Below are 22,545 nucleotides of genomic sequence, written 5' to 3' on the forward strand. Positions count from 1 at the left end.
TTTTGCGATGATACAAACAGAAAACAGAAATGCTGCTTTGGCTTCTGACTTCTTTGCCTTCTTCACTCTGGCTTAATTTTAAACCCAGATATTCCGAATCTGTTTTGACTCTCCTTCAATCTACCCATGTCAAAATTGCGAACCCCCAAGCAGGGTTTCTTTCAAGACCCGACTGGTCATCGTTTTCTCCTGTATTAGTTAACTTTGCGGCAATTTATCTACGTTCAGGATGGGAAATAACTTACCACAACCGTCACTGCTTTGCGGTGGCCGACAAAATCCATGTTGGTTTTCCATCCGTCCCTCTCGATGATCTGGGCTGTGGGCCCAGAATTATTCATTGCATGAGCTGAGACCAGGTAGTGCCCATCAGGGGACCAGCTGATGCGCAAGACGTGCGTTGTGCCTCCGCACTAGAAGAGAATTAGGGCACCGACAAAGCTAAGCCTCGGGACAAAGCTTTGCCAAGTTCATAGGCAGAGAAGTATGAAAGAAAAAAGGAAGGCCAGTCTTATTTTTCACTTACTTCTCCTCTCTTTTGAGGATGTTATTATCGGCTGATGATTTATTTACTCAGAGGCAAGTCATCCAATAATTTTAGCTCCATAGCCATTGCTTTTTTTTTTTATTAAAGCAGGTATTAAGGAAGATATTTATTTAAAAAAAACTTATTTGTACATTTGTAAACTGCCCAGAGTTGCTGGGAATAAATAAACAATTATTTAATTATTTATCAAACAATCTAATAAACAATCTAATAAACAGTTTAATAAATCATTTACATGCCGCCTGACTCCCAGCAACTCTGGGCAATTTACAAATTTACAAACACCTTCTTTCCCATTTTGTAAAAATTACAGACCCTTCAGTGTTTTTGTTTTGTTTTTATAATCACAATATAGAATTGAAAGAGGGGAAGGAAGGCAGCGTACTCGAGGTACAAGCTTCTGCGAGGAGCTGATTTATTATTTATTTATTTTATAGCCCGCCTTGATTTGTTTTTATTTTTTTAATTGTTTTTAGAAATAACTCAAGCTTATTTGTTAGCTATAAATAACGAACGATGCACATGGAGAGATTTTTCTTGCTTCAGGATGGGGAGATCTTTCGGTTTTAACTGCGTTTTAGAATCCACGCTACTGTTTTCACGAATCCCAACAATGAATGGAAAATGTGTCGTGGTTTTCAACCATTATGGAAAACTGCCCACAGAGCTCCTGATAGCCCACCTTTGCTCTACGTGGTGCCCTCCAGCTGGGCTTGGATAACACCTTCCGGAATTCCCAGCCGGCATAGCTATGGGGCGTATCACCCTAACAACATTCGCTGGATATATTATGGCCCAGGACTGTGCTTCAGAGCCTGAACATAACATCCCTCTCCAACTTTTCCAAGCAGCTGTGTCTTTCCACTGTGAGATTCCAGGAAAAAGATGCAGCTGCTTTAAAGAGTTGCAGGCAGGTAAATTTTCTGGAGCATTCCGTATTGGGGGAGGATGGAACAATGCATGAAAATGGAAGATCGTTAACACAGTACATACTTCGTCAAAGGGTTTGGTAATGCTGGTTTCTAGCTGCCAGTCCATAGTTCGCCACACCTTCAAGCTTCGGTCATCGGCTTGTGATGCAATGTATTTCCCAACTGGGTCCCACGTCAGCCCCTTAACCAGGCCAGAGTGACCTTTCAGAGTGGCAAGAATTTCTGCATACAGCAAAGACAGGGTGGAAAGATTTGTTTTTGGAAGTGCTTTTGATTCAAGACAACCAGGAGAAGGATCTTCTCACAGCAATGCCTGGGGGATCTGTGATCCTTTCGGAGGCTGTTGTGTTACAGCTGTCATACTTTCGGCCCAATGCTCATGGCAGTGTGTCTCAACCTTGGCCATTTTAAGACGTGGGGACTTCAACTCCCAGAATTCCCCAGCCAGCATGCTGGCTGGGGAATTCTGGAAGCTGAAGTCCCCACGTCTTAAAATGGCCAAGATTGAGACACACTGGCTCATGGACTGTGGCTGGTTGTAACTGAAGTCTGTAGCCCAAAGACATCCAAAGTCCCATGGTCAACAGGACACCCCCCAGTTGGGTCAAACAATGATAGTGCCTTGAAATTGTTTCAAGGGGTTGAAACCAATTCTGAAACAGCCTAACTGCAAGGCTGTAAAGGAGGTTTTAGAGCAGAGTAGAAGCATTCTGGGGAATTCGAATGCTTCAGACCCACCCAACATTTCCACAGGAATAGTCTGTGGGAGTTACAGCTCCCCCACCCCACCCAAATCTGGAGGGTTCCAGTTGGTTCTCCCAGTTTTTGAGGTTCGCCACATCAACCAGTAATTTTCAGCACTGCAGAATAATTCCATGAGGACTGGGCGTCTTACCTGGGAATTTGAGAGCATTCCAGATCACAACAGTGTTATCCACACTGCAGGAGGCCAGCCAAGCATCGTGTGGGGACCATGCCACATCCATGACATCTATGCGGAAGTTAAAAAAAAAAAAAACAGTGATATGAATTCCAGGGAGAACTTAATGCCCATACCAATCGATCAGTTTAATCGCTGAACTAGAAATGTAACTAGGGGCCCACGCTTAGTTAAAGTAATGTAATAACTGACCCATTTGTTCAATCTTTGCTATTCTGGGGCTAGTTCACACAATCTACTAAATCCTAATCCCAGGTTAACCAGTCACAATTTCTGTGTTTATCTCCCATGCTGGGCCAAAAACAAACAAACCACGTTAGGGCTTAATATCTGGTTCACCCCATATGCCGCCTCCAAGACAATGAATGGAGTCCCACAACCCACCAAAACCTTCCAAACTCGATTTCTTTGAAGAAAAATCAATTTCTCTGAGCTCGATTTCTTTGACGAGCTCATTTAATCCATCATGTAAACACAACAGCAAAATAGCTTCAGCATCAAATAGGGTAAGTATTCAACACAAGGGAGAGATCAGATACCTAAAACCTGAGAAACCTGATTTCTAAAACCTGATTTCTTTTGGATAATCTAAAAATAACTGATTTATATGCAACCAACCATCCAGATACTTTTTTCAATACTTCCACTATAAAAACGTTCATTCCACTTTTCTGCATCAAAGTGCATTCCAAACAGTTCACAGTTAAGATACACATAGCTAAATCTGAAATAATCAGATGTCTATCCATTTCTACCACTTTTTAATTTAAAAAAAAATGAGCAGATGATAGAATAGTATCCTGTTGGGTATTTTTTTGGATTGTTGGGAGTTAGGGCCTTTTTAGACCTGTAGCAAGCTTCTATCTATTTAGCCATTAGATTTATATTCCCATTTTTTTCTTCCAGGAGCTCAAAGGAGTATATGCCACATTTCTTTCTCCGGCTACTCTTTCCCACAGGAGCCCAGTAAGGCAAGGTGGTCTGGGAGAGACCATGACCAGATTAAAGACACCAAGCAGGTTTCGGTGGCTGATGGAGGCCTAGAATCTGGATATTGGTGGTCGTAGCCCAATGGAACACCTGAGCGAGCTTGTATAGTCCAGATTTTGATCATTCCTATTACTTTTCTACTCTGCTGGACAGGTGGTGGTGAAAGCACAACTGAAGCTCCACGATACACATAAAAACCAGGCAGAGCTTCAATCGTGCCATCACAACCATCCTCTTTGGGACCACGCCCTGTGGATACCCCTGTTGTTGGACTTCTGAATCAACTAAATTGGAACAATGCAATGAGAAAAGAACACTGGCCATTCTGAACATCATCCACCTTAGCTGGTCAGGCAATAAGGAGGGGTCTTATTTTCAGAAAGCAGACCATGCCGTCTTTGAGTTTCAAGCACCCTTACCGCCTGAATGGCTTCTTAGAATTGAGACACACCTCCACTGTTCTACATTAGCGAGTTTACTACTGGAACCAAACACCGTGCTGGGTCCAATGTACCTGTTGAAGAAACAGGTAGGGGTTAGTAAGGGGTTAGTAAGAAGGGCCAAGTTGCGGCACCGACACAGAAAACAGCTGAAGTCCATTTCGGCAAACAAAACACGGGTTTTAGTCTCTATCTACATGGCTCTCTCTCTGTTCATTTTTACCCAACCCTGAAAATAAGTTAAAGAATCTTTTTTCGAAAGTAAAGAACTAAGACGCCAAGAATTAAATTTAGCAGGGGAGGGGAGGAAGACACACTTACGCTGCTCTCTTCCACACCATGATCAGCTTGTCGTCACCCCCAGAGGCAAGATACATGCCGTTGTTTGACCATCGCACACAGTTCACGCACGCTAGATCAGAATGGGAACAAGAAGATGCTTGAAAAAAACTGCCACAGAACACATTTTTGCACTAATGCTAGAGTTTGTATCAGTGGAAGTGTTCCTGCCCAGTGAAATGTTCTGTGTGCCCAGATAATGGTCCTGGTACTTGGTGCAGTGTTTATACCTCTGGCCTTGCCTGAAGCAACGGACCAAGTTTCTGCCTGGGGAAAAAAACAGTAAGAAATAGTCCTTGCTGAAGAAAACTACCATAATAAACTCTATAGGCTCAATCAAAGAAGATTGGGGGGGGGGATTGCAATGATCACATGACGTAACAGGAGAGAAATAGGGGTATAGGGATGAAGGGAGACCAACTTTTTAGAATTCCAGTATGGTCACAGTTCAAATGATGCTTCTTTTAATGGAACATTTTATGCAAATAAAAACAAAAGACAATAAACGCTCCATTTGACAGGCCATCTGGAGAAAGGAACATCTAAAATCTGAATCTCTGTTGAAATCTAAATGTAAATAGAACTGTGAATATCAGTCAGTGTACATAATTACATAAATGGTAGAAATTATAGTAAAAACCTTGATTTAAGGGATCTAAACAAAAAATGGGTTATTTCCACCAAGCCAAGTGCTATTAATTCATGGCTTTAAATCCAAACCGGATTCTTAATGTTCTGCTGTTTTTCTGCCAGCAATATCCAATACAATGCATGCGCTGAATGAAATAGTTTCCAGATATCTAGTAAGAGAATATAATAAACACCCGAAGAAACATAACCCAGATGAGATATTCTATAGGTTGGAGCCATTACAGAAGAAATTGTGTCACATGCGCCCCTCCGTGCTCAGATAAGGACAAAAGGCAGAATCACAGATACTGCCTCACGTCTGCAATGAATTCAGGTGGGAAGTGATGGTTCGAAACGTCATCAAAGCATTAGGGAGCTTTCATAGGAAGATTTCAGCGGTGAACACTTAATTTCTCACTTACAGTCACCTGGAACGGAAGCGCAAAGCATTTTCACTCGGAATCCAAAAAAAAAAAAAAAGGGGGGCGGGGGAGAATGGAGCTAGAACATATAAAGTGGGCTGGCTTGCTCGACGACGTCAAAGCACAGGTTGTGTTTTCAGTCCTCCAATACACAAGGACAGCTTTCGGCACTGTACGATATTAGGCTGGGCCCCCCCGAAAGAAAGACCTATTCTGCCATACCTAAATGATTGTCCATCTGACAAAGCATCTTGGGCACATTTTCGTTCTTTTCATCCTCCTCCTTCACAACAGGAGCCATGTTCCATATCACAACCTTTCCGGAATCCTGTCCTAAAGATGCAAAAAAGACCACACTTTTCACCGCGGTTTCTACGGAGAGTAAGAAAAGGCTGTGCTCCTTTGCTGACATGTCCTTAGGGCTTTCTTTGAACGCAGAAGACAGCAACTTCATCCTTGATTTAGCAAATGATGGAGCAGTAGCCGTGCCTGCCTACTGAGCTCACTGGGGCTTCTACTGCAGGAATAGAATTTTAACACAAATACCGTACAAAGAAGTACGAAATTTAAATCAGGCTTCACATACCTAAGTTTAGCTAAAAGCTGAGGAGCTATGAAACACGTGGCTAGAACCTGGATTCTTCAGAAAATTCAACTTCTAGAGCAAGAAATATTTTTTAATTATAATTTAAGATCCCAGGAAACATTTAAGGCACTTAATTCAGGCAGAGAGTTTAATTCTGCAGTTTAATTCATCACTTTAATTAGGGGAAAAATGGACCCCTGCCACTATAAATAAAGGGGGTAGTTACTGAATTTTGAAGCCTATTAAGTCGCACATGATAAGTAAATCCAACTAATGCCACATTAATTATAACCTCAGGGCTGGCAAGCACATTTCCTTCTGATATTTTATCCCAAGAATTTCAGCGCTTGCTGTTTGCAATGCTCGCAGCATGCTGTGGGATTCGCTGCAGGCGAAGTCCACCCCCCAAATAAATCAAAACTGAACACAGAAAAACTCAGACTGCCAAGGGCTATTATAAGCTGACAGAACACCCTCCATCTTAGCAGGGAGGGAGCCTTTGCATATAGAGCGTCCCCATGTAAGATATAACTCTAGGGGTGCTGCTCCTTCTGGTCTTTGTTGCTTGTCGCTCTGCTTCTATGGTTCCAGGTCCAGCAACATTTCATTTATAGCCCTCTGCATCCCAAGTGAAGGAAGCAGACTAAGATTTTGAAACTCTCTTTAGGTAAGATGCACATGGTTAGCAATACTTGATTCAAAAGGGGTCAATGAGACAAGTGGCTGCTGTATTACAGGTAGTCCTCACTTAACCACCTTAATTGGGACCGGAAACTCTGTTGCTATGCGAAGTGGTTAAGCAAGGACCCCTGTGACTGCAACGACTTACCATGGTATTTTTTGTGGTGGCCATTAAGTGAATCACCACGAGCCGCCAAGCGAGGACCGCACAGCTTCCCCATTGACTTTGCTTGTTGGAAGCCAGCAGGGAAGGTCACAAATGGCAATCACGTGACTGCAGGATGCTGTGACCGTCATAAATGCATGCCAGTTGCCAAGCACCCAAATTGTGATCACGTGACCGTGGGGACACTGACAGCTGCATGTTTGAAGATTGGTTGTTAAGTCTCCTTGTTCAGCTATGTCATAGCTTCCAATGGTCACTGAGCTAGTGGTCACTAAGCAAAGACTTCCTGTACGTGCTACCATTTAAGTTCCTGTTATGGACTGGGTGCAGCGTTTTCATAAGAAACCTTTTTGGCAAACATACCTTGCCCTCCGGTTGCAAACTTGGTCCCATCTGGATGAATGTCAACTGAAAATATCGGCTTGGCTGGAAAAAAAACAGTAAAAGGGGAGAAAAATAGTTTGAGCAGAGTAACCTTGGCTTGTAAATGCTCCACACTGCATAGAAAGACAGTTTACCTCTAACAAAGTGATAGTTGGCCAGTTAATATGTAATCCAAGCCAGCAGCAAGTTCTGTCAATTGAGAATTGCTTCTTATGTTGGCCAGGAAAACAAGCGACACAAACCTATCATGCTTTATCCACCTTCAGGACTCAGGGGTGTCAGCCTTGCGAGGTAGTCCAGACAAGAAGCACACCCAGGAGTACAAGTTCTATCTTTATTGTAAGGTTACATTAACAGAATCTTCCAAGTCTGAAAGGACATCTCTCCCCGCTCCCCTTTACAGCCCAAGAAACTAGGGAGGGTCCTTCTGAGACATTTGCCACACCCCCATTCCTGCTGTGGGCCAAGCCTCCTCTTATCTGACCATTGCCTAGTTTGCAGCTTTTCCCCATCTCCCAAGGTCATTCCCACATACCACGACAGGGAGATATACATTCAAATATAAAGACGTAACTTATGAAATGGGTGGGCAAAAGATAGATCTGGATCTACTGACGAACTCTGGATATTCCACTGTAGATCACCATGGAGCTTTGACTCTCAAGCAATTCACAGTTAAACTCGAGAGCTGTATGAGAAACTAAATCCAGCTGTAGTCCTCCATTTGGGAAGTTCCTTCAGCAAACTTCCACATAAATGAAAGCAGGAAAACAAGAACTGAATCCAGTGGCAGCACCCTTCCACAAAGTCTCGCTTTTGAAAGAGTCCCACCTGCAGTTCTTTGGATGCATGATCATCTTCCTGAGAAAAACATCCAAAATAAAACTTCAAAGCTTAGGCTGAATTTAAAGAGGAAGACACCAACTCTTCCATGCTTGCTTTCAAAAGGACCTCAGTGATCAATGGCCAAGGAGGCTCTATACCAGTCTTCCTCAAAATTGGCAACTTTAAGACATGTGGACTTCAACTCCCAGAATTTCCTAGCCAGCATGGGGAATTCCCAGACAAGGGATGGAGTCTTTTGAAGAAGGCTGACATAAATATCAGATGTGATACTATACAGTAGAAGACATGGCACGGGTACCTACATACTTTTGTTTCTACCACTGTTCAAGACCCACATAAGTGTTACCATGAGAGTTGCCAGCCCTAGCTGTCTATCTAGAGAGGCCTTCTTATCTTCTAGTAGTATCAGTCTCAGCACACTGTTAAGATCTGAACGTTTGGGCTGCTCTGAAGCCCACAAAACCTCCACCTGTCCTAGCAGGATCTGATTTTCAAACGGTCAGGCTTGAAATGCAGTGCACCATCTACCTTTCCCTCCTCCTTTGCAAGCCGCTCATTTCATTTTGCAGGGACAGGACCTGCCAAGATCTGGAGAGCTTCCATCCTGCTGGTGCTGAGGTTTCTAACATGGTTTCTGTGTTTTCTAAAGAGGGGCTAAGCACGTGACTAGAAAGCTTTAGGGCAGGGGTGGGTTGCCACCTTGATCAACGGTGAGAAAGGATGAGGCTTTGGGTCCAGCAACACCTAGGTTCCAACCCTTGTTTTAGGCAGCTGTCTGATGCGCCTTCACCAAGAATGAAGGATCTCTTTTGGGGCCAAGTCTGACCTCATCAGCAAATCCTCCTTCACTGCCCTTATATTTCATCCAAGGTGACAATCCTCATGAAGGTGTACAAGGGAGAAGGGACAGTAAAGGGACTCTTTTTAAATTATGCCAAAGGTTTTTCTGTCCTGCCCCACTCCAGGCTTTGGACGGAATTAGCCGCTTCGGTGCTATGTGCATTTTTTAATTTATGTTGCTAAGGCATGAAGCTAAAGCCTTATATGTACCGTACATTAAAACCACTGCACTTTCCATTCACCCTTCAATACATCATCTTATCTGGATGGATCTGGCAGCTACTTTAACACTTGAGTTTTCTCTTCTTCCTCTGAGTGTTGGCTTATTATTTTTTACCTGTTGGAACAAGCCAGATTAGTTTTTGCTCTTGCCTGGAAGAGATTTATGACTGGCTGAGCAGGTGAAAAGGAAAGACAGGGCCTCTACTGAAACTTGACCATTTAAGAGGAAAAAAGAAATCAGAAGCTCAAATAACCAACCACGATCACAACAAATATTCAACCGACGTTGATACTCCCTGAAATACGTTTAAACAATTGGAGCTTCTGAAGGCAAAAAAGGATAGACCAAACACTGAAAATCCTATCATTTGAGGTTTAAAAGTTAAACAAGCATGTGGTTGCATTAGTTTAGGAGAGCTGTTTTGGAAACCTGGAGAACCAAAAGGGAACATTTCTAGCAGCCAGCCGCTGTCTAAGCAGGTGGCCACTCACCTATCGCTTGAAAGGAGAAACGCATCATCCAAAGAAAACCACAAACCACTAATAATACATTTTAAAACCTACAGATGTCACACCTTCTGTGGCGAGGGTGCGCAGTGGTAATGGTTGTGCTCCAGGGGTCTCACTGATCAACACCATCTTAGCTGGCTTTCTAAGCAGAATGGCCCCTGCTGAAACTCTGCAACGAAGCGACCGCAAAGGGGCCACAGCAGAGAAACACTGCCTGCAGGCCCTTTCCCACCAACCCCTTGAATGGAAGGAACATCAAACGTGCCTTTCTGGGATAGTGAACAGGACAGTCTGGTTCTTCTTGAAGTTCCTGCATCAACCGTAGCTTCTGAGTAGCTTCCGAACGGGAGCCCAATAGGAGACACCCATCATTGTCATCGCCGTCACTCTGCCAGGCAAAGTTTAAGGTTTCCCAGCAGGGAATAAACATTCCCGCTGCTTGTGGCTTTTGAGAAACCAGCCTCCTCTCATCCCAGATTGAGGACAGTCCCTTTCACTTGCCTATATTTATTTACTTTCCTCTACGCGCTCCCCAGCTTTCTGAGGAATATTTCAGCCAGCTAACAGTCCGAGACAAAACCACCAGTGTTCTTGGCACACGCACACAAAAAGAAATAGAAATAGGCACCCCTGCTTAAAAAAAACAAAAAAACAGAACAGAATAAAAGGGCAAATAGGGGCGGGGGAATTATGCCTGCCGCCCACCTAAACATCACTAAGCAGTGATGGGACCAGGCGGGCTCTCTGGGGAGGCTCTTCTAGGTTGCAGGACCCACACCTGAGATGGTTTCCCTCTTCCCCACACTGACTATTTTTTGATGGCAGAGGCTTGAAAGCAAAGCCTTGGAAGAGAGATCAAGTTGTTAGGCAGGCTTATACAGAGGAAAGGGAGCTATTTAAAGCTTTCGAGATCAAAACCAACAGGTTAAATTGGGCCCGATTAATGTAACATGAGAGGATTGACTGACAACAATATGATCTAAATGATTAACATTCATCTCTAGTTGGGCAGCTGCAACACGAACGGGGCAAAGCTTCTAGATAGTTCTTGAGGGTGGTCCCACGTATGGCGAATTACGGAGGTCTGCTTTGGGACTGATGAGTGTGCCAAGGAGGATTTTATGGAAAACTGGAGGAAAGGACCTGCAGACATCATGGCGAAAACCCTCACCGATGAGAGGCCCTCCACGTTCCCTTGCCAAGCCATTCAACAGCTATAAACAGTTTTGAGAACCTGTGTCTGAGGATGTGGTTATCCACACTTCATTAATAGCAGTTGCCCTTTTTGCTTATTCTTCTCTTCAACACAACTACAAGGTCACTAATAAAGCCAGGCACTTTAAGTGTACATTTATGAGATTTGTCAAGCCAAGAATGCGTACAGGTCCTTCAGCAGAGCTATTAAATACTACAAAGTGAGCCTTTACTAACAGAAACAGACTCAATCAGCTTTGAGATTTTCTGCATGGAGATTTTCTGCTTTTGATTAGTGTTTTGTATCTGGGCTCCGGTGTAAAGTTTGAAGACACACAGGGAGCAACTTGGTTGAAGCTAAACAAACCTGGACAGGGCGTCTCCACAGGCCTGTCTGGGAATCCAATTCATCTCACTTTGAGCTCCTTATGGAAGGAAGGGGTTAGAGAAATACATTAAATAAATACTTGACATTTTACAGCCTCTTTCAAAAGCCATGGCATTTTTCTCCCCAAACTAGACATGGTGCCTTATCAAGAATATGTTCCGTATCTAATATTTTAAAAATGTATCTTCTTATTGCTTATTATTACCAACACTTTTGAACAGGGCTACATTTTTGCAGGCAGGAAATTTGGAGCCCTTTCCTCACCTCCAGAAGGGGAAAAACAACTATGCTACCAGATTCTTCCTGACAGTAAGGATTTTGGGGGGAGATGGGTGGTAGCAAAATTGAAAGAAAGAAAGAAAGAAAGAAAGAAAGAAAGAAAGAAAGAAAGAAAGAAAGAAAGAAAGAAAGAAGGAAGGAAGGAAGGAAGGAAGGAAGGAAGGAAGGAAGGAAGGAAATCAGCAAAACACTTTGGAGCTGTGCTCAATCTATATTCTTCAGATGGTTAATAGGTTATCTTCAGTTATCAGCCCCCTTGTTGGCTTCTTTACAAATCTGCCAGCAATAAATTCTTGAATGCAAGCTTAACTCTCTAGGAGGCAATAAAGAACTGAAGATGCTCTCCGTTTGAACTTTATTCCTGCTTTCCACAGGGCCCAACGAGACCCTTTGAGGGAACCAATACACATTGCAAAACATTCCTAAATTAGAGATGCTAACATCTGTGCTCCTACAGGGAGCACCCTATGTTCTGATCAGCAATCCAAAGTACATTTTAGTACTTTTCCAGGGAAAAATGCCCCACTCTATCATAGAGCATCCAAGCAGCTCTGATCTGGATGGAAAATACATTTCCTTCAGAGGTCATCAAATGGTCACTAGATTACTTTCAAGGAGCACTTAAAGTTTTTTTTAAAAAAAAGTCAGTTTAGCCTTCCCATTTTGGAAATAGTAGAATGGCAAAACATGGAACTGTGCAGTTTGACAATATTATTGGGAAGATATACACTGTCCATAATCCATCCAGGGTCTGGGGCAGGTAAGCCATATTGTTTCCAACCCCCCCCCCCTGCAAAGTGTGTAGTGGAATGGACCAGAGAGCACTGGAAACTCTCTGTTTAAACCAGCATTCCTCAACCTCACAACTTTAAGCTGTGTGGACTTCAACTCCCAGAATTCCTCAGCCAGCATGCTGGCTGGGGAATTCTGGGAGTTGAAGTCCACACAGCTTAGTCACTGAGGTTGAGCAACACTGCTTCAAACACTAAGATGTCACTAACACACTTATCTGCTATGGTAAACGAACAAGGAGACAAACCAGGAAGCCCAATCTAGATGTCAGTAAACATCTCCAAGGAAGGAGGCAATGGCCAACCACTTCTGAAAACTCTTGCCAGGAAAACTGCAGGGACTTGTCCAACAGTCTCCAAGAATCGGACACAACTGAACGGATTAAAAAAACAACTCCTCCTCCAAGGTATGTTTACCATCAATGATACAGATAAAAAAAGAATATAAAATGTTAAGCGCTGCAAAAGTTACTGCCATCAAACATGTCAAACAAAGCAGGTACTACATGCAAAATCCTCCAAGTGAGGCATTTTTTAAAGCACCAAACCACCAAGCTCTAAGTAAGAGTTTTCCGTATCCTCCTGCGTCTTGAGGACACAATATCAAAACCCAGGACGAAGGCCAGCCAACACTTCCATGTGCTACTTAAGCCAGTCAACATGCTGCTGTATGCCGTAACTTCCGATTTTCTTGAGAAATGGAGAACTCTGCATATGCTTAGAGGCCCTCAGCCCCTTGGTTGCAAGGTCACAAAAACCCTGGAAAGTGCTGCCAGTCAGGATAAAAAAAAAAAAGAGAGCAAATGCCTAATACAGCATAAAGGTATTTTTGTCCTCAAATCCTTTACCTACATCCTCAAACACTGATGTTGCAATGCAGTGAATACTTAAGTGGATGTGCCCTCTCCTTTCCCCCCCCACCGCCTCGCTGTGCCTTATTTTTGCAAGTTAAGAGAATGCACTGTTAAACTAGGGGGGGTTATATGCTGCAGCAACTCAACAGTGAGGGAAAGAGTACTCAATACATGCTCAGAGGCTTCCCGCTGTTTTAGCCCCAGGGCTCAACCCCTAATGCACTAACACATCACAGAGCCATCGCCTCTGTCCCAAGACACAGCAGAGAGAATGACAGGCTGGCTTAATATAAAGAAGGTAGACCAGTTGTTACCTTTACTTCCTGCTGAGGGTGAGGAGATTTTAAGTTTCACAGGAATGAGGAAAAGGGGCATTCTGCATATGCTCAGAGGCCCCTAGATCCCATTCGGCGGGATGCGGCTCAGCTTAAAGCCGCTTCAGCAGGCTGACCTAAAGACACGCCTGGCGCTGTATCGGCTTATTGTGAGCAGATCCACCATCGCTCATGGATCACTTTGCTGGAAAGGTCGAATAAGGGTCTGCACCTTGGATTCACACTGCATTCGCACTTGTGCTTTATGCACTTCTATCGCAAGCCGGGGACCGAGCAGCAGAACAGTTTGCAAAATAAAACAAATCACCAGGCGTACACCAAACAGCTCAGAACTTCCAACCTGGGGCATGGTGTGCTCCCAGCTGAGAGGCTGATACCCTGCAGATGCCTGGCCCCTAAAGGAAGAGGGTCCTCTGCACATGCCCAGAATATCCAAGGAAAGAACCCCCTCAGCAAAGGGTCACAGGTCATGCCCTTCTCCCCCACCAACCCAGATCCAGAGGCACGCCTTGAAAGAAGGCAAGTCCCTGCAGCACCGCTCCCCGGGGAGGCGGGGGCTTCTGTTCATGCTCAGAGACTGCCGACCTCCCTTCCCCTCTCCTTCCCTGAAGTCCCAGGGAAGACTCAGCGCCAGCCTCCTCCTCTTTTAGGACCGGGGGGGGGGCGAGATTTAATTAAACTAAATTCAAGATCTGCCTCCCCCCGCCTCCCCCCTTGGGTGCCTCTGCACGTGCTCTGAGGGCCCTCCTCCTCCTCCTCCGCGTGTTTCTGGGGGTGCGGGCAGCCCGGCCAAGGATTACCCCCCACCCACTCCTCGGGGCGCTCTGCACGTGCTCAGGCAGGTGTCGTCCTCCTCCTCCTCCTCCTCCTCCCTCTTTCTGGGGGTGGGAGGTAGCCCGGCCGAGCATTCCCAAGGTCCTCGGGGCCCTCTGCACGTGCTCAGAGGACCCTCCTCCTCCTCTCCATAGTGTTTCTGGGCGTGGGGGGGCAGCCCGGCCGAGGACCCCCGCCCCGCCCGGCCCTCTGCACGCGCTCAGAGGCGCCCTCCCCGGGCTCACCGTTGTGGTTGACCCAGGTCGGCTTCAGGAGCTTCATTTTCCCCGCCGCCGCCGCCGCCCGCCTCCGCCCCTCCTCGCTCGGGCGCCGGGACCTCCGTGTTGGGGACGGCCGCGGGCCGGGGCGGCGTCGGCGGGACAGCGCCCGCGGCCCCGGCTCAGGCTGCCCGCGGCGGCGGTGGCGCCCCGGCGCTCGACCCTGCCCCGCCGGCCGCCTCCGCGCCGCCTGCCTCCGCCCCCGCGCCCCCGGCCGCCGCCGCCTCGGCCTCACGGCAGCCGCGCCGTCGCCATCGCCCGTGCCCGTCGCAGCAGCAGCAGCAGCAGCGGCCGCCGCCACCCGGCCGCATCCCCCGCTCCCGGCGGCTCCCCGGCAACGCCGGAAGTCAGCGGAGGGCAACGACCCAAGCGGCCCGGCGGGAAACAAGGGACGCCGCCCAGAGAGGCCGGGGTGGCGCGGCGGGGGGCTTCCCCGGGGGGCCGCGGGGGCGCCGCCGGGGGGGCGGGCCGGGGTGGCCCCCCGGAGGGGACGGCGGCTGGGGGCTCCTCGGGGGCGGCGGAGAGGCGCGGGCGCTCGGCATTCCTAGGGCAGGGCCGGGAGAGGGAGAGAGGGGCGGCCCTCCAGACGATGGGGAACTACAGCTCCCGGAAGCCTCCGCTCCCCTGGCCGGGGCTGAGGCATGCCGGGAGGTGTAGTTCAGCGGGAGGCGACGGGGTGCCTCAGCCTCCGGAGTGGCGAGCGAGCGAAAGACAGAAAGAGAGAGAGAGAGAGAGAACTTGGGGGTGACGTCAGCAGCGGCCGTGCGAGTGCCCGTCTCTGACTCCTAGAGAAAGTTTATTGCTCTCGTGCCGTTTTAATGTATTTTTTCCTTCAATTGTTCTTTGGCTTTAAATGTTCTAACAATGGCAAACCGCCCGGAGTCGCTGGCAGTCGGGTGGCATACAAGTTTAATCAATCAATTCATTCATTAATTAATAATATAAAAGCGCGCAGCAGCACTGGCCAACCTGCTGTCTTCCACAAGGCGGGCTGGGGAGGATGGGAATGCCAGTCCAGGACCATACGAGGGTATTGAAATAATAGAACATATCAAGATTTATAACAGTACAATAAAGTGGAGCGGGGCGGGGGGCAGAAGAAATTCCATTTGGGACTTCCGGGAGCAGAACGGGGGGCCGTCCGAGCTGGCCAGTGATCCTGGAATAGTCCATGATGGCGCTGAGGCTGGTTGTTTTTATGTAAAATTGCTGTGTTAAATAATAATTTATTAAGCTTGTATGTTGCCCACCTCACAATGACTCTGGGCGTTAATGTATCCTTACTAATACTTTGTCTCTGTACCTTAGATGCTGTTGCTTTAACTCTACACTATGCAGACTGAAACAGTATATACATTTTATGAATATACAAATAAATCAATAAATCTTGCAACCCAGAAAATTGGATCAAGAAACTTTGATTCCCTGAAGGAGAATTAGCCACCTTCTGGAAGAGCAGGCAGTGAGGCCTGTTTCTGAGAAATGCATGATTGTGCTAGATGGCGGCTTTTTAAACCATTTCGTTTTTAACTATTTCAAGGCAGTTGATTTAGGGTGCAATCTTGGCATATCAGAACTGAACCAGAGTCCTTAGCAGGAATGGATGGGATTGCACTGGTATGATGAGACAGTTGCTGTACTGAAAATTTCCTCAGCATATCCTTCTCCAAATCCTAGATCCCACCTCCCAAGGGGGAAAAAAATCCCATACAAATAGAAAGAAGACTCATTTATTTATTAGATTTATAACCTACTCTTATTTATTGGTGCCCAGAGTGTCTTCTGGAGTGGGTGATTATAATTATAATAATAATAATTATTATTATTATTCACTTATTATTACTCAAGGCAGCACACATACCAGATGCACTATTTCCCCCCAGCAACACCCCTGCAACGTAGGTCGGATTGTGAACTTCCATGGCTGATGGAGGACTAGAACTCGCAGCCCAACACCTTCCTCACTGCATCAATTTGACCCTTCTCCCTATCTGGAGCAGCCTTCTCCAACCTGGCGTTCTAGACAGGCGCTGGGACCCCGCTTCCCACCACCCACCACCAGCAGGCTGGCTGGGAATGCCACGGATCAGGGTCCTAACCGCCCTCTCTGGAGAGCGCAAGGTTGGAGAACGCGGCGCCTCCCGCCCGGACTGGGGGGCGGAGGGAAGAAGCGAGGGCTGAGCGCGCCGCCTCCTCTCCGGAACCTTCCTGACGGGGCGCCGGAAGCGGGGGAGCAGCATTCGCGGTCGGACCGCGGTGCGTCGCTGGAGCGCTCCTCCTTCGGGACGGAGCCATGTGGGCCAGGGGGGCGCTGAGCCTCTTCGGGAGCGGGGTGGGAGGCGCTTTACGTCGGTAAGCGGCCGAAAGGAAGCCCGGGGGCGTTCTTCTCACCCCTTTGGCTGCTTTCAGCGGCGACCCCCACCCCTTCGCGCGTCTTTGGGGATTGGGAGGGGCAACGAACGCCCTTGGGGACCCCCCAAACCAGCCCCGCCATAAAAAGCTAGCAGCTGCCCCCACCCCAGCAAGCTAAACTTGGTTGATTTTAACCTTGATTAGGCCGTCTGTGTCCCCCCCCACGCCCCTTCGCATATTGTGTTTAGGGATCCCCCGGGTGAGTAGATTCGTGAACTCCTCGAGGCGTGTAGAAATGTATTTTTATTTTATTTATTTAATTCCTCACATTTATATAGCCGCCCATCTCGCAAATGTGACTCGGCTGGAGGTGCTTCCTGATCCTTTCTGAAACTTGTTTGCCCTGATCCTCCCTAATAATAATGCTAATAATAATATATTACATTTATATACCTCCCGGCGACCCATTTAAAAGCAAAAAGCAATACCAATACATTACAAATACCAATGCGAAAAGCAATACTGGTCTGTCATAAAAATCTCTATCCCTGTATCTTTACCTGGATATATTGTAAGCGCCTTATAGAATAACACACACCATTTTCCACTCCACCCCCCCTTATGTTCCATTTTGTGCATTCTTAAATCCCCTGCATAGATCAGCTTTCTACTGCAGGTGCCTCTGTTGGAATATATATCATTTCAGCCAACACGAGGTTTGTTGATTTGTTCACTTTATGTAGCCGCATGTCTCGCGTATGCACGCATGAACCTTCCCCAGCATTCATGAAGGACAAAGAAACAGTGCATCTGAGCCCTTGGAAATCTTCTGAGAATTTTGTTATCTTCTGAGAATTTTGCTAAAGAAGTACAAATTGCTTCCCCTGAATCTGAAGCCGCTAGAATTCTTTCTGGCAAAGAATCAATGAGTTATACCTCTTACTGATCATCTTTTATCTCATGTGATTGACATTATATATTTTTTAGTTCTCCGTTCATCTGGAATGTACAACAACTCCGAGCGAGCCACTGGCAATCTTCACTCCTTGGACTGAGAACGGCTTTGCCCATGAGGTAAGGTAAAGCTCAAATTGTTATTTTCAACCAAGACTTTTGACTGCTCCTTTCCATTTGATAATATAGGAAAAGCTATGAAAATATTTATTTCCCTTCCCTTCTCCGAGAAACTGTAGAATCTTGTGGTTATGTTCTCCGTTCCCTCGTTATATTATCCCAAGAACCCAGTAAGGTAACTTGAGTGGAGAATGAATGAGGGATTTCAGGTTTGATCCTGCTAATTACTTCTGAACGTACCGTGTTTGATTTAGCACATGCTGAAACATAGCTAAATAGCTGCAGGTAGTCCTCAACTTACGACCACAATTGGGACTGGAACTTCTGTTGCTAAGCGAGGCAGTTGTTAAGTGAGTTAGGCCCGATTTTATGACCCTTTTGCTGTGGTCGTTAAGCGAATCACTGCGGTCATTAAGCCAATCTGGCTTCCCCCATTGACTTTGCTTGTCAGAAGCCGACTGGGGAGGTTGCAAATGGCGATCATGTGACCCTGGAATGCTGCAACGATTGTAAATGCGAACCGATTGCCAAGTGCCTGACTTTTGCTCATGTGACCATAGAAACATTGCAACAGTCATAAGTGCAAGGACATGTTGTAAGTTGTAACTTCAAATGGTCACTAAACGAATGGTCATAAGTCGAGGACTACATGTATAGCTTTTATGGCTTAGTCCTATGGGTGAGCCCAGTCAGCCTCTTAATACACATATGATTTATCTTTACAGGGACTAGTAGTTTGAGAAAAGGTAACTTGGGTGGGCTAATCCATCAAACATTCTAAAGTGAGGAACTGAGCCTGCTTTCCTAAGTTCACACCTCAAATTTATCTAGTGCACTCAAGTAACTAACCAGTAAGGCTGCAGTTTAATGCTCACTTATGTAGAAAAAAGCGCTGTTGAATCCAACAGGGCTTATATTTGGAGTAAGCATATATATGGCCATAGTATAATAGAGTGCTTCTTTGCTTGGTCTATAACCCTGGACATTTCCAAATGCCTGACTGGAAGTATGGATATATTTGTTTGTGTTTTAAGAGGGGGGAAAGGGGAACACAGAATAAATGTAAGTCTGATTCAAATTTACTTGATATTTGAATGTGTGATAGAGTGTCAGAGAGATTTAAGATTCAGCTCTGCCTACTCCATGCCATTTTGAAGCTTTCTTGGATGAGGATTTCCCAATTCATAAAGACTGTCAGGTGGATGTCACTTTCTGTAATCAAGATAACTCCCTCTGAATACTTGAGTTTCTGGAATGCTATCATGGAAGTCATAACAATATCCAATCTTCTGTCCTATGCACATTTAAAGGGTAAAGGTTTCCCTTGACGTAAAGTCCAGTCGTGTCCGACTCTAGGGGGCGGTGCTCATCTCCGTTTCTAAGCCTTGGAGCCGGCGTTGTCCATAGGACACTTCCGGGTCATGTGGCCAGCATGACGACTCGGAACGCCGTTACCTTCCCGCCGAAGCGGTACCTATTGATCTACTCACATTGGCATGTTTTCGAACTGCTAGGTGAGCAGGAGCTGGGATTAACAACGGGAGCTCACCCCGCCGCGCGGTTTCGAACCGCCGACCTTCCGATCGACAGCTCAGCGGTTTAACCCGCAGCGCCACCGCGTCCCTTATGCACATTTACCTGGGAGTTAATCCCCACTGAACACAGGCATTTACTTAAAAGCAAATTTGCAGCATCAGACAGCAAAGAAGACGCTTAAGTCGATAATAATTGACTCAGTGAAAAGGATTGTGAAAAGTTTTAGCTGCATTTATCCACTTTTGAAAACCATCAGAGGATTTCTTCTGAATCACTGCCAGTCTGTAATAGAACATTGTCCCAATTGATTTAAAAACAAAAAAAACATGTTGAGATTTTTGCATTGAAGTCATTCTGAGAATGTGAAACAGTGCTCTGTAAAGTTCAAGTGATTTCATTTTTCCCCCTCCATTAGAGCAGAACCCCCAAAGAAGAAAAAAAGGGTGGATCCAAAGAAAGACCAGGCTCTAAAAGAACGTCTGAAAAAGAAAATTAGAAAATTGGAAAAAGCAGCTCAAGAGCTGATTCCTATTGAAGACTTCATAATACCATTCAGATTCATGGATGAAAAAAGGTAATGGGGTGCTGGTCAATGGGGGTCACTGGAGATTGTTACTGCAGTTTTTAAAAAAAATTATTTTGGATGTTTATGCTTCACTTTTCACATGTAAGTTCTTCCACATCATTGGCACCTCAAATAAATTTGTTTCAGCTGGATGTTTCCAGTTGATTAGAAACAACAAAATCCACAGCTTAAAGCAGTGGTACATTTATTTATTTTTCAAATTTAGCCACCGCCCATCTCCCCCTTTAACAGTAGTCTTTAAGATCTATCTATAAAGTAACAAAAGCAAAGCCGTGTTCATTTGGAGGTTAGTAATAACATTACTGAGAGAGGCCCTGTTTGAAACTCTGGCCAGTCGGATATTGATCATGATGGATATTGATGGTGGACCTACAACGGAGGCCAGTTATTTTCCAACCCAGATTTTTCAAGTTTTTTCTTCTCGTGGAAAGTAGCGCTGGGATATTCACTACCAAAAAGATGACTTTCTTTGGCCTTAAAGGGTCTTGTTTTGACATTGGCTGCATTTGAATGATCATCACAAAATTGCACCAACTTCAGAGGGCTGAGACTGTGTTTAATAGATTTGAGGGCAAAGGTCCACACGCTGGGTGGGGCTGCATTAAACTGTAGATAGGGCTGTGCTTGTGACTGTCCTGGAGAGTTTCTCTGGTTTTGTTTTTAATTGTAATACACCTACAGTATTTTAAGAGCTTATACCAGTGTTTCTCAGCCTTGGCAACTTTAAGATGTGTGGGCTTGTGGACTTGTTGAAGTCCACACATCTTAAAGTTGCTGAAGTTGAGAAAGACTAGCTTATGCTTTACCTTCCATCTGTTCCTCACCTCAAAATTATGAAAAACAGTGCCTTCAGGTTTCAATGAAGTTTCCTCAAATGGGAAATGTTAGGAATAAGAGTCTGACCACCACCGCTGGATTGTTCTTCCAACCTGTAGAACATTCCTCCAGAGGCATGCTTGACACTTACCTGGGCATCATTCCAGAAGGCCATCAAAAGGAAAAATTCTGTAGAACTTTCGAGGTGTAACATGGCTGCTAAATGCATTTGAACCGGCACATGTTTATTCTGTTGTTATTCTTTTATTAGTTACGGTGTTACTTACTTGCTAATTTTACTGTAGCTTGATTTCATCTGCTTGTAGACCACCATAAGGCAGTCTGATTCAATGGTATAATTAATTAACACTGGCATCAGGTACACAGGCCTTTTCGTGTACATGGTTATTATTCCCCTGTGACTACTTCTAAAGCAGTGTTTCTCGACCTCGGCAACTTTGAGATGTGTGGACTTCAACTCCCACAATTCCCCAGCCAGCATGCTGGCTGGGGAATTGTGGGAGTTGAAGTCCACACATCTCAAAGTTGCCGAGGTCGAGAAACACTAAAGAAAGGTAATATTTTAGGGTGCGTCAAAAGGTAACATTTTGAATCTTGACTCCCTACACCTTCACGGTGGCTTCCACGCAGCTCTCTGGCAATAAACCCACTTTGTCACAGCCTCCCATCCAAGCACTAACAAGGTCCTGCCCAGTTTAGCCTTTTGAGATGAGCCAAGGTCGGCTAGGCCCTCCATCCCCTAAGCTGCTCTGTGTTTTTCTGACAGGGCGCGAGACATGATGCCGTTGTCCCCTGAAGAGAGCGAAAGACGAGCTCTCCTTTTGAAAAAGTGGGCTGCGTACAAGCATCGACAGGACCGGGCCGAGATGGACACAATGAAATCTCTTGTCGCTGCCCAGGAGCAGGCTTTAAGGGAATTGCGCCTGGAGTCGGAAGAGCTGTATCAGGCAGCCATTCGAAGGGATGTTCACCTGTTCCCTTTTGACAGGCAGGAACCCCTGCACACACCCCCTCAGCCCAAATACGAAGCTCCTGAAGGTAAAAGTAACGATCTCACAAGAATATATACATATTGATCCGGGCTGCTAGAAGGTCAATGCCATCAACAGCAGCAAACATGCTATGTTCTGCCTGGTCATTTGCTAGATTTCAAGGACCAGCCTGATACGGCTCTTCAATAAAATCACCAGAGACAAATCGATCATACAAGAATCAGTGGAAAAGGCTTTGAATGTTGGTTCTTTTGAATTGAGCTGGTTTGTTGGAACCACGTTTGCTACACGCTCCCATCTATGGGCGGCCATAGACATTTATTAAATAAATATAATCTTGTCGTAAGATACACGGAAGCCAATGTGAAGGTGTTAGTTTTCTTGGGGATTGCAAATGCAAAGCTTCTGAGACCCCATCATTACTATTCTTAGCTGATTCCTAGGATATTAATGGTAGAGGAAGTTAAATTTTTGTTCTGCGTTCTGTAGAAATTCCACTTTTTGCTCCCATTCTGGATGTTGAATAAACTCTACTTACCAACCCTTTAAAGTACTTTTGCCTGACACAGATAAGAGTGCTGGTGAAAAGCCATTTTTATATATCTGGACTGTGCAGTTGACCGTCACAGGTTTGTCAGTCCAGGTCTCCAAACATTCAACTTCCTACCTTGGGCTGAGTTCACACATCCTGTTAAGTCATGGTGCATTGATTTTTTATTTTTTTACTTATCAGGTTTATATGAACTCAGGCCCAGTGGCTT

At 45.7% G+C, this 22,545-nt stretch overlaps 2 protein-coding genes across 3 annotated transcripts in view; one reads left to right on the plus strand and one right to left on the minus strand.

The window, feature by feature from the left end:
• LOC134505632 (protein HIRA) overlaps positions 1–22,545 on the minus strand; it is a 121,959-nt gene that overhangs the window by 21,488 nt on the left and 77,926 nt on the right. Inside the window, exons 1-8 of one of the 2 annotated variants that reach the window (XM_063315451.1) lie at positions 14,375–14,559; positions 7,037–7,099; positions 5,463–5,573; positions 4,171–4,261; positions 3,829–3,923; positions 2,375–2,470; positions 1,541–1,701; positions 246–413 (exon numbers count right to left, since the gene is read on the minus strand). In XM_063315451.1, coding sequence (XP_063171521.1) covers positions 246–413; positions 1,541–1,701; positions 2,375–2,470; positions 3,829–3,923; positions 4,171–4,261; positions 5,463–5,573; positions 7,037–7,099; positions 14,375–14,411 — 822 coding nt within the window. In that variant the 5' untranslated portion in view covers positions 14,412–14,559. Of the gene's footprint in view, positions 1–245; positions 414–1,540; positions 1,702–2,374; positions 2,471–3,828; positions 3,924–4,170; positions 4,262–5,462; positions 5,574–7,036; positions 7,100–14,374; positions 14,560–22,545 lie in introns of those variants that run through there. The other variant, XM_063315452.1, reaches the window with a different exon arrangement.
• On the plus strand, positions 16,644–22,146 carry MRPL40 (mitochondrial ribosomal protein L40). Its single transcript, XM_063315510.1, has 4 exons — positions 16,644–16,759; positions 17,747–17,833; positions 19,785–19,943; positions 21,559–22,146. The coding sequence occupies exons 1-4, from the start codon at positions 16,701–16,703 to the stop codon at positions 21,866–21,868; spliced, it is 615 nt and encodes a 204-aa protein (XP_063171580.1). The 5' UTR covers positions 16,644–16,700; the 3' UTR covers positions 21,869–22,146.

The sequence above is a fragment of the Candoia aspera genome, chromosome 15 (assembly GCF_035149785.1).
Source record: "Candoia aspera isolate rCanAsp1 chromosome 15, rCanAsp1.hap2, whole genome shotgun sequence".
Lineage (NCBI taxonomy): Eukaryota > Metazoa > Chordata > Lepidosauria > Squamata > Boidae > Candoia > Candoia aspera.